Source organism: Microcaecilia unicolor, chromosome 7, assembly GCF_901765095.1.
Source record: "Microcaecilia unicolor chromosome 7, aMicUni1.1, whole genome shotgun sequence".
NCBI classification, from domain to species: domain Eukaryota; kingdom Metazoa; phylum Chordata; class Amphibia; order Gymnophiona; family Siphonopidae; genus Microcaecilia; species Microcaecilia unicolor.
In genome coordinates this window covers 108,120,093-108,132,736 of record NC_044037.1, presented here as the reverse complement: position 1 = coordinate 108,132,736, position 12,644 = coordinate 108,120,093, and the positions used below count along the sequence as shown (strand labels likewise).

General features: G+C 40.9%; 1 protein-coding gene across 1 annotated transcript in view; it reads right to left on the bottom strand.

The window, feature by feature from the left end:
- TNFRSF12A (TNF receptor superfamily member 12A) overlaps window positions 1-7,126 on the bottom strand; it is a 51,241-nt gene extending 44,115 nt beyond the window's left edge. The window contains exon 1 of the mRNA XM_030209102.1: window positions 6,959-7,126. Within this exon, the coding sequence (XP_030064962.1) occupies window positions 6,959-7,037 (79 nt within the window). The 5' untranslated portion in view covers window positions 7,038-7,126. The remainder of the gene's footprint in view (window positions 1-6,958) is intronic.
- Window positions 7,127-12,644: the final 5,518 nt, after the last annotated feature.

Below are 12,644 nucleotides of genomic sequence, written 5' to 3'. Positions count from 1 at the left end.
AGGAGATTTTTTGTGCCTATGATCGAGACACAGAACTCTTATAGACCATTGCTTATGAAGTTGGTCTGGGTCTGCTGAGGCTTTTTCCTCCTAGTGTCTATTATTACATTGTACTTCATACGTCTTTGGTGTGAGGTTTTTTTGTTTTGTTAAATAGCCTTTACTTCGTCTCCAATCCAGCAGACCCTGGACCGCTACATGACAAGCTTCCCGGTGGAACATGGTTTGGCGAGTCCCGAATTGAGCGACGCCGAAGGAGTGACGTCTATCTTGGGGCCTGATACCACGCTATCGCCGCCAGAGCTGACGCAACCTCCGTGTCCTGCAAGTTCCAGGGCCGGGTTAGCAGGTCAAGCTGAGACGGAAGACGCCGACAGTTTGAGCCTGCTCGTCAGTTCCTCCCCTGGACATGCAGAAGGAAGTATACTGGAGCAGGGAGCCCCACAGGAGGTTACTCTGACGGCTATTTGGCAAGCGGTCCAGGGGCTAGCGGCTGAGGTGGCTAAATCAACTAAAGAAATGTCTACAATAGTGAGTAAATTGTCTACAATGTCGGAAGCTTTTGATAAAATTAAAACAGAGGTAACAAATCAAGTATCTCAGATAAAAGACGAGGTAAATATAGTGAAACTGACTGTGGACACCTTGGTTAAAGACAAAATGTTAACATCTCGCAAAATAGAGCAAATTGAGAACTTTAATCGATGTCTTACACTTAGACTATTGAATTTTCCAATATCACCAGCATTATCGTCTTATGATTTCTTTAAAAAATATTTACAAGAGATCTTGAAGCTCTCTCCTAAAGACATTCCCCCTTGTAACAAAATCTATTACCTTCCTACCATTCAGAAGCGTGGAGAGGCTTCCCAACCAGCAAACATGGTGAATGTAGCCCCTCAGAGAAATGATATTGATTTGCAGAATTTAACTGCACTATTAGAAGACTCTATGGTTGAAATATCTAATTGGGGGACTATGATTGTATCCTTAGTATTTGAGCAGGACTTAAATATGATCATGAAACTATACTTCAAAAATTCTTCTGCACTATTCTGCGGTCAAAAAATATGGGTATATCCTGATGTTACCAAGGTGACCCAGCAAAGAAGAAAACAATTTTTGACCCTGAGAGAAGATGTAAAAAATTTGGGAGCAACTTTTACATTAGTTTATCCCTGTAAATGTGTAATACGTTTATTAGGTGTTAAATATGTGTTTTTTGAGCCAAGTCAGCTGAAAACTTTTCTGGACTCTAAAAATCCAACTAGCCGTCAGACTGGAACAACTGTATCAGCGAATAGAGAATGATGGGATAAAGAACAGGACTATGCCAATTCTGCTTTAAATCTTGATTTGCCTTATTGAATTCTCCTTTTAGTTTTCTAAATCCACTCCCTCCAAAACAAATGTTGTGGTCTAAGGAAGAGTTAGAATATTATGATAAGATATATATATCTTTTATTTCTTAATTGCCTTATAATTGTTTCTCTGTATTACCTTATAAATTAATATTCATTTGTAAAAATTTGAAATTTAATAAATATAAAAATTAAAAAATATATATCATTTTCAAGTGCTTCATTTACCTGGGTAAATAACTTTTGGAAAGTGCTCTCACTGAACACACACATATGGAGTTTTGATACGATTGTTGTAGGAGGGATGGTGTTAGTATGATCATGATTGTTGAGTTTAATTACTAAATCTTGGTGGGAAGCCAGCATGGGAGTCTAGGAACTTGAAAGTTAAATGAAAGGGATGGGGGGGGGGGGGGTGGACATAAAGCTGAAGGTTCTTCTAGGGCACCCAATATCGAAATCAAGGTAAGGTGTACACAAAAAGTAGCAATGAGTTTATCTTGTTGGGCAGACTGGATGGACCGTGCAGGTCTTTTTCTGCTGTCATCTACTATGTTACTATGAGGCTCATTTTCAAAGCACTTAGCCTCCCAAAGTTCCATAGAAACCTATGGAACTTAGCCTCCCAAAGTGCTTTGAAAATATGCCTCTATGTATGTTCCATTGGTCCTGTATGTGTGAGGGTGCTTTCTAGGGTAGGGAGTGCTGGTGTTACCCCAAGGACAACTTTTGGAGTCTTCTTGGTAGAGAGAGCACTGAACACCCACAGAATTCTCTAGTGTTGTATTCTCTTGCTGACAGAAACATTACTTAAACACTATTCTTGGCCCCAGTGATAAGGCTGACAGATATTTTGGGCAGTGATGTCAGGAACAGATGAGGCTGGGGGCTCTGGGGGTGGGCTCAGGTGACGGCAAACTAACAGCATAGCTGAGAACAAAGAAAAGAAGAGCATAACATTTGTCTAATGAAGGAACAAGACAATGTGCAGCTAACAGAGCCCAGCTAGGAAAGGGGGTGTGCCTCAGTGTAAGGATATAAACAGAAAGAAAAGAAAAGAAAGGAGAAGAAAGTACTACCTTTTTCATTGGACTAACTTAATACATATTTTGACAAGCTTTGCAGAACTTTCTTCTTCAGATGTGAGCAAAAGATGACAATATATATATATAATTGAAACATGAAAAGCATTCCTGTGACAGTCTAGAGGGAGAGGAGGTGTGAGAAACAAGGAGAGGTGGATAGGTAATCAGAAGGTGACAAAGTAGTATAATTTTTATGGTTTATAAAGTGATAGGAAGCCCAGTGTAAGGAAAAATACACTTTTTATTATGCTGTATATCTGCCTCAGTGTAGGAAAAGAGGATAATGGTAAAATTCTCACCATCAGGAAAAAGTTCAGAATCCCTTTCCTTAAAACCACAAGATAACAGTGAATTGTCAGCTTGAGAAAGGGGGTACAGTCCTTTCAGTTCCCTCCCTTTTACAGCATTTCAATCTCTCTATTGCTGCCTGTGACCTCCCCACACGACCTTCGCCATCCTCCCCTGAAGAAGGCTGATCTCCAACATTCCAGAGGCCCCGGTGACTCATCCCCAGCCTCCCAGACACGTAAACCAGAGCAAATTGTCACTACCCTTCTCCTCTGAATCCAGACATAGCCCAAGCCCTCACCAGACAGATCATCCACCTCCCCTATGAAGGGAAAGGACTGGGCGTATCAGGTAGCCCGTTTAGAGGTACCCTTATTCCTGTGCAGTGTTGACTAATTGGACTATTTCATGCCCACTTGTAGGGATTTAAAACACTGCTGAAGACTGATTATTTTCAATTAGCATTTACCACAGGATTCTATATATCGTGCCTGAATTTCCACATGGAAATCGAAGCGTATTCTGTAACAATGCGTGTAACTTAATTGGTTAACTAGCTAATCTGTGCTGTCAATTGGATGTTAACAAGCAATTAGCACTAATTGGCATTAAGATTTATGCATACAACTCGCTAAGCGTATTCTGGAATGTGCTACGCTTAAATTCTAAGTCGCATAGTTGAAAAGGGGGCGTGACCATGGGCAGGAATTTATGCGCATTGTTATAGAATACACCCATTCTCACCTAATTTAGGCATTGGGATTTAGGACAAGAAAAACGTGATGTAAATGGCATCGACTACATTTGGTCACGTGGAGAGGAGCTCAGTGTTATTCTATATATTGCGTAGAAATTTAAGCCTATTCTATAAAATCTAGGCGTGCTTTAAAGAATACGCCTAGGTGTATTTTTTTTCTACGTGGAATTTTCAGGCACCATATATAGAATCTAGCCCTTAATGTCCCTTTTTGATTGGCCTACTAGCCGTGCCTGGTGCGTGACCATGGAGTTCTGCTTGGTATGTTTCAACTAGTCTTTCTCCTTGAATGGTGTGAATGTTGTCTTTCTGCAACATTTGTAGTTCCTTTCCTCCTTGGTATTAATGGTTTGATCCATATTTGTAAACTGCCATGACATTTTATTACTAAAGGTGGTATACCAAATTTTAATAAAACATTAAAGGGTCCTTTTACTAAGGTGTACTGAAAAATGGCCTGTAGTAGTCTAGGCGCGTGTTTTGGGCGTGTGCAGAATCATTTTTCAGCGCACCTGCAAAAAAATGGCTTTTTAAAACTTTTGTTGAAAATGGACGTGTGGGAAAATGAAAATTGCCGCTCATCCAATTTGGGTCTGAGACCTTACCGCCAACCATTGACCTAGCGGTAAAGTGTCATGCGGTAACCAGGCGGTAATGACATACGCGCGTCAAATGCCACTTAGCGCACGTCTGAAAATAAAATTTTTTGGACACGCACCAAAAATGAAATTACCATAAGAATCACACGGTAGCCAGGTGGTAACTCCATTTTGGTGCACGTTGGGCGTGCATAGACGCTTACATGGCTTAGTAAAAGGACCCCTAAAACCTTTTGGTTCATTTTCAGGTTTTATTCCCCAATTTTAGACATTTCCCTGTTTGTTTCAAACTTTTTTTTGCCAATAAAAGTGTTTAAACGCATGTTAGAACTTTTTAAAGTGTGGAAATTAACTTTGTGTACATTGTCGCAGGTTAATGCGTATTAAATTTTACATGTGACTTTTTTAAGGCAGCTAAATGAATGGAATGTACGCTGAATTAATTTAGAGCTATTTCAGCTTCGCCAGAGAGAGAGACATTTCAGAAATGAGCCTTTCCCTCTGCTCTTCTGAGGCAAACATACATTACTGGAATCTTGAAGAGGAAAATTTTGGCTTGTTTTTGGGCTATAGTTTTTAAAACTTGGCCTAAAAACCCATTTTAATTACTGGCAACACCGATTTAGTAGTAGATTTTCTTTCACCTGACAATCACCAGCAATTAGTCAAGAGTCAGCTCAGCAGGCAGGACCTTAGTGTCAACTTAAATGAGCACCCTGGGGGGGGGGGGGGGGGGGGGGGTTGTTCATGCTCTCTTGAAAATCAGAGAAAACATTTTCAAGCTGAACTTGACTCCTCTGCAGACAAATGCAAGACAGTACAAGTTTCACTTTACATGCTGTCCCACTACTACAGACCACAATCAGCAGGAGCAGATGTTTCCTGTTACTTTGCCACACCACAAAACAGGTACACGCAGTACATACAACTTGTGTTGGTTGGTTAGTTATGTAACTATATATTTTTTTCACTTTCTATATCCTTAATGCATGGACTGCACACCCAGACCAGTTTTCTTTTTCCTCCCACAGTCCTCTTGTCTGCATGTGAATTCCAGAATTGTGAAATCCAGACAGTTTCTGCTTCCTGCTTGCTCCCTCCCTTCCTGCCCCGCTCTGACGACAGTCGGTGCTGTGTGAAGGCTTTCTCCTTCTCCCTGTCTAGCAGATGTGGTGAGTCATTCTCTGCAGCCTTGAACTCGGGAATACCTCACTCCCCAGGCACTCAGCTCTCCACCCCTGTAGCCACCCCCTCCCTGGGCAGCTGGCCATTTGTCTCCTACCAGCATCTTTGGAGAAAGTGATTAGTCTGGGCATAGTGTTGGAGTGAAGTCAGTGGCTTCAGGCAGGTGCCTTCTTCAGCTCTGAAGGGACGGGGGGGGGGGGGGGGGGGGGGGGGGAGTGCAACAGTACCAGCCTCCTCTCTACCCCAGAGAACATAGTAGATGATGGCAGATAAAAATCTGCTTGGTCTATCCAGTCTGCCCAATAAGATAAACTCATGGCATGTGGTATGATGCAATATAACATATGCATACATGATCTTGATTTTTCCTTGCCGTTTTAGGGGTATAGACTGTAGAAGGCTGCCCGGTACTGGTCTTATTCTCCACTACTCGACTGTATTCTGTAGCACTGCAATATACAGACGATGGAGACCCTATATTATGTAGATCAGTATAACGAGGTGAAGGGCTGGACCATTTTCCCCCTGTTAATTACATATAACACTGTAGACCTCATAACGCACTTTCTGGAACCTAAGCAGAAATTGAACCCAAATGTCCAACGTCAATCAGCGTCATTGCCCTGCCCCTCACGCCCCCATCGTGTAGCCTTATGTCTGGAAACCAATCAGAAGTGCCCAAATAAACAGGACTTCCCAGGGGCCTCCCTGAGCTTCATTCACAAAACTTTAGAGCCATACTGCGTAATGCTCTGAATGTAACTTTCTCTTAATCCCTTTCACAACACATATGAGATTCCTTTATTATTATTACCAATTTCACATATGCTGCCAATGTAAACTAATGATAACAACAGGAAAAAGCGAAAAAAAAATGAATTATTTGCAAAATAATAACATTAAACGGTACACAGGTGACAGTAACAAGGTTCTGGTGCTGGTTCTGTCTGTACTGTCCCTGGCCAGGTTACGTTTCTTGCTTGTTGACAGGCCATAATATATTTTGCCGTTATAGCTGTTCTTTCTCCTGCTTCCACAAAGGAAGTAATGACGGAGCAGCGATCCTGTAAGAGGAAAGGGGGGAGGGGAAGGGAATACTCCACAGGGAATCGAGCATAGGCAGGCAAACAGGAATCATAGGCGCAACTTTTCAAAACGCTAAAGTCAACTCAAATTAGCCCTTCATTGATGCGGTTAAGAAGTGCCCTCATACTTGGGTTGCTCAAACAAGCAGAGCTGCCACCTATGCCAAGAACCAGACAGCCATCCAGCCGGTATTGGTCCCTCAACAATTTGTGGTTGGACACAATATAAACACAGGAAACATGTACAGTACCAGACAGATCCTGACACACATATTTAGCTATACGTATTAGGCAGAGAAGCAGGTACACAAACAGATTCACACATATAGACGAGCTATCTATTTTTATTTTATTTACTGGGATTTATTAACCTCCTTTATGGAGAGATGCACCCAAGGCAGTATACAGCATGTATGGACTGACATAAAATTTACAGTATACTTTTGGTTTATTATTTTAACATTGTACATATACCGCTCACTAAATAATCACCCCTTTACTCATCCTCCTCCGATCCCCATTCCCCACCAATTCCTGCCCATGACTTCTCTTCCTTCTCAACACCCGATCTGCGGGCTCTGCCCCCCTCCCCTCTTACCTGCTGCCTGTTCGGCCCCAGCCAGCCCTAGAAGCAGTAGCACCAGCAGCGGCAGCGGTAGTCCCTGGGCTAGCAGCATTCCGAACGTGACTACCCTGGAAGGGGAGAGGGACAGCGTGAGACAGCAGCAGCCAGAGCGCTCTCTCTGCAAGAATGAATGAGTCAGTCAGTCTCCCTTTCAAAGAAACTTCCTCTCACTTTTTTTTTTTTTTGATTTATGAAATCCGCCTCCAGAGAAAGAGGGGGAGGAGGCAGGATAGGCGGAGTTAGGCTGTAGCCAAGGGCAACCACCAGGACACAAAACACACAGAAATCTGGCCGCTCTGGAGCAGAGGGGCTCCGACTCTGGAAAATAAACGTAAGAGAAGAACACATAAAAAAGCAATTGAATAAGAAAGAGCTCATTTCCCCTGTTGTGTTAGCAAAGAACGAGGTCTGATTAAAGAAAAGCATAACTTTTCAATTTATTGGGAAACAATTCTAGATCCGTTTTCATGCTTATAGCGGCAATGTATTTACAGATGTTAGCAGGGGTGATGGATCAAATACCTGGATAGAATAACAGATGCCTGGAGACCAGATGTTTAAAGATTTCAGGGGGCTACGCCCTTCCGATCCTATTAAAGTCAGCAAAAGCGATCCAAGAGCATGCATGGTTCATTCTGATATTTAATGTTCTTCCCCTCCCCCCCCCCCCCCAACTCTGCAGATCTGGTACAAATTATTTACATCGTTAGTTTATAGCTGTGGTTCATAGGATATTTCTGTACTGAATCACTAACATTCAGGGTTAAAAAATGGTTCTGACGTCAAAGTCCTTTGTGTGATTTTATTATTTTTGGCAAGCTTTTCCCCACATGATTCCTGGGATCTGTGGTCCACAGTGCTTTCTTTCGAGAGCTTCCAGTCCCAAAGGGGAATTAACGATCAAGCCTGGCTCTAGGATTTTGCTTGTTTTGGGAAGATTGCAGAGCATGAGATGGGAGCCCATGCAAAAAGCTGAAAGACACCTAGGTCACCTGAAACCTTGCCCCTTTAAATACTCTGAGATGCAACTCAAGCAAATTTCTGGTTATCTTTTATACTTAGCAAAGTCCAGGATTTTCAATCAGATTGCCAGGTTTTTTTTTGTTACATTTGTACCCTGTGCTTTCCCACTCATGGCAGGCTCAATGCGGGTTACATGGGGCAATGGAGGGTTAAGTGACTTGCAAGTCGCAAGGAGCTGCCTGTGTCTGAAGTGGGAATCAAACTCAGTTCCTCAGGACCAAAGTCCACCACCCTAACCACTAGGCCACTCCTCCACTTTGTCAGATGTGGCTATTAAGCGTTGATGTCATGTTAGGAAGGTTTATTTTTGCAGGAAAAAGTAGAAGGGTCTTCAATGACAGGTGAGTGCTAGGAAATCAGAAAACAAGGGGGTCCTTTTACTGAGGTGCGCTGAAAAATGGCCTGCGGTAGTGTAGGCACATGTTTTGGGTGTGCGCAGAATCCTTTTTCAGTACACCCGTCAAAAATGCCTTTTAAAACTTTTTGCTGAAAATGGCCGTGCGGCAAAAATGAAAATTGCCGCGTGTCCATTTTGGGTCTGAGATCGAACCACCAGCCATTGACCTAGCGGTAAAGTCTCACGCGGTAATTGGGCGGTAATGACCTACGCGCATCAAATGCCACTTGGCAGGCATCCGATCACTGTTTAATTTAGCCAACTATTAGCCTTCCAGGTGACAATCAAGGAAATACATCTCTCTGTACTAGATTAATCTCGTAAATATTGGTGGAAGTCGGAATTAGCACTATGATATCATCAGCATACATAAATACCTGGAAACCTTCTGTCTCTAATATAAACCCCAGTGAGGACATAAACATATTAAACAGGATGGGGGAGAGTAGTGGGGGGAGGTAATAATGGGGGTGAGACCTGGATTTGTATATGGGGTTAAGCAATTTGTTGTTCTGTTGCTATTGTACGAGGAAAAGCAGCAACAAAATAGTCCTCAATGCTATAACAGCAAGACAGTCTCTAAGAATAAACCAGGTCTTTAATGCTTGACTAAATTAGGCATAATAACCTTATATCTTGCTACAGTCGGTATGGTCTATTCAATCAATATTCCTTTCCATGAATTAACGATTCAGTAATGTGTCTTCCATTACTTTTAAGGGGCAGTTATTTTGGCAGCGTTGTGTTTACAGTTCCTGAAGAAGCAAGTGTGAAAGCAGCTCAGTGATAAAGAAAACCCATAAGATCAATTATGGGAGGATAATATTGGCATTGCTGCAGTAGTGCCTATATGCATTTTGTTATAGGGAAGGGATAAAAGAAAAAATGGGTAGGGGGGAAAGGATAGGAAGATAATTTAAAGACTGCAGTGCGCCCAAATCTCAAGGGGGCGTGTTGGGGCATGTTAAGGGTGGGCTTTGGGCATTCCTAAGACTTGGACATTTTTCAGCCATAATGGAGCAAAACAGAACAGTCCAGGACTAAAACTAAGATGTTTTGAGCTAGACCTGTTTTTATAACAAATAAGGCACAAAAAGATGCCCTAAATGACCAGATGACCACTGAAGGGAATCAGGGATGACCTCCCCTTCCCCAGTGGTCACTGACCCCCCCCCCCCCCACCCCAAATGTAATTAAAGACTTAGGAAATTAGAAATTAAAATTAATGAAATTGATGGGTTAAATTAATTAACAAATTAATTAGCAAAAAGGGGTAAACAAAATAAGAAGGTATTACTGGGAAGATATGTTGAGGTTTAGTAAGGCATTCAAATTAGAACAGAAAGAACGGTGATTTCAAAGGGTATGTAAATTTTGGTTTGTTTTTTAAGGTTGGAGCAGAGCAAAAGAGCACGAGAAAGTCAGGAAAATTGGCGGGCTCCAGACTGAGAATTGATGGGCAGCAAGGAGGAAAGCTAGTTGAGGGAACTGAAGCAAGAAATTTCATCCCACCCAATCCCTCCCAACGTTTAGAAGAATGAGGGTTGGGATTGGGATCTTGGGTAATTTTGTAGCTGGGATAGCGATGTTTATGGATGTTAAAATGGGGTAATTTAAGTCGCAAATGTAATTTAAATGAGAATTTTTCAAGCAGAATCATTTAAGGACAATGAATTTACTGGCTATATGGATTTTACAGTGTAATCTGCTTGTGTGCGAAACCGCCAGAAGCAGGCCTTGACGTCACCGCAGGTCTCACTTTACAAGGTGGTTCATGGAGTATTAACACATTTGATGGAATAAATATGTGCAGCTATTTGTGTTGGTTATGAATTTTTGATTGGTTAATAAAGCTGCATCCAAAATTATTACTCCAGTTTATAAGGTTGTCATAGTATTCTTTGTTCATGTGTGAGTCAGGAATGGATGTGATGCAAGTGCCAATATTAAGGGTATGATGACATTTAATAAGCTGAGCTTCTGAAGTCCATAGACCGCTATTAAATGGACTTGGAAAAATTCCGCATTTTTAGGTATAACTTGTCTGGAATGTTTTTACGTTTGGGGAGCGTGCCAGGTGCCCTTGACCTGGATTGGCCACTGTCGGTGACAGGATGCTGGGCTAGATGGACCTTTGGTCTTTCCCAGTATGGCACTACTTATGTACTTATGTACTTATGTACTTTTCCTCCCATTTGTTTAATTTGATTTTGCTTAGTTTCAGCAAGTGGAGGAATAATTTGGACCACTTGATTTCTAGTTTGCATAGATTTAGGTGGGATTATTCCAAATTGCCAGTTTGTAAATCACAAAGAATTTTAGTTGTGATACAAAGAGGGAGTTGCCAAATAGAACGCCCTTGACATGCGTTGAACACATCTCAAACTCTTAAAAGATGGAATCTCCAACAAAGTATCATAATTTGAATGAAAATCCCATGCTAGACACTGGTATATATGAAATCAAATTCTATAAAAGATAAGAATCAGTTTCCTGAAACACTACACATAGCAATTTAAATTTCACCAGTGCTTCAAAAGGCAGCTGCTGCATCTTATCTAACAATGGTTTCACTGATGTCCATCACAGCACAGAAAGATTAATCTGGCTGCCAAATTTTGTGCAGCTTGCAGATGGTATAATACATGATCTGGTGACTGTTAATTTAATCCAGTGCCGTAATCCAGGACAAGCAAAATCGTCACCTAGACCACCAGCCAAAACAAATCCAAAGTACAATAGGCTCTAAGCCTGTAGAATGGCAGTAATTTACACAAAACTACTCTGTCAGTCTTTGCTACTTGCAATTCTCCAGGAAAAGAGTGATCCAACATCCAGTCCAAATTTCTAAACTCAGAAGAATTCTCTCCCCAGTGAAATGGAATCATCTGGGGGGGGGGGGGGGGGGAGTTGACAGGTTCCACCTGCAATGAAAATTTTGGCCTTTTCTTTATTAAGCACCATACCATTACGGGACAACCATCCCTTTTATCCTCTCCCTTCTTCTCAGCTCTCAAGCTTCAGCATTTTTTTACTTTCATTCTTACTGTAGAAATATCTAACTAACACAGACTATAATCTTACAGAATAACGCTCTACAACACTATAATTAATAAGAATGTATTCACCAAGAGGCATATTTTCAAAGCACTTTGGGAGGCTAAGTTCCATAGGTTTCTATGGAACTTTGGGAGGCTAAGTGCTTTGAAAATGAGCCTGCAAATGTCTTAATTATAAATCTGAAATATCTCTAAAAATTGGTTTTTGTACACATATATTTCACCACATTTTGTTCATAGCATAGAGCTGGTAGTATTCATTCTTTAACCATTCAATCTTTTTTTATTTAGTGTTTAGTTCGATACTGCATTATCTTAGACGCATTTTTTTCACGTTTCATCAACATCATCACCAATATTCTTCTTACTGTTTTATTTAGAATCACCTTAAAATGAAATCACTCACTGATATGATTGATCTTATACAAGTATTTTATTTAAATTTTTCATGTATTTTTTGGCATTCCACAATATTTATTCATTTCTCATTGTTTTTGTTTTTTAATACACATATGTAGACCCAAGTGAGTCCAGTTTCATCATTCTTCTTAGAGCGTATGCATATCATACTACCTGAGGTATTCTATAATTAATTTATTAGATTCTTAATTACAGAATGAGTCATGTACAACCTGTAATCGTGTATGGCTAAGCCATCATATTGATGTGGTTATCAGCAATACTGTCAATTAAGATGTTTAGAAATAAGCATACACATGGATGTGTTTTCAGTTTAAGTTCATTTATTACTCAATATTTTATGCTCATGGTTCATATTCTGTTATACGATAATTGAAGATGTATGTACATCCTTACATTTTTTATTATATAATTTTCATTTATTCTTTAATTATACATATACAGTGGTGGAAATAAGTATTTGATCCCTTGCTGATTTTGTAAGTTTGCCCACTGACAAAGACATGAGCAGCCCATAATTGAAGGGTAGGTTATTGGTAACAGTGAGAGATAGCACATCACAAATTAAATCCGGAAAATCACATTGTGGAAAGTATATGAATTTATTTGCATTCTGCAGAGGGAAATAAGTATTTGATCCCCCACCAACCAGTAAGAGATCTGGCCCCTACAGACCAGGTAGATGCTCCAAATCAACTCGTTACCTGCATGACAGACAGCTGTCGGCAATGGTCACCTGTATGAAAGACACCTGTCCACA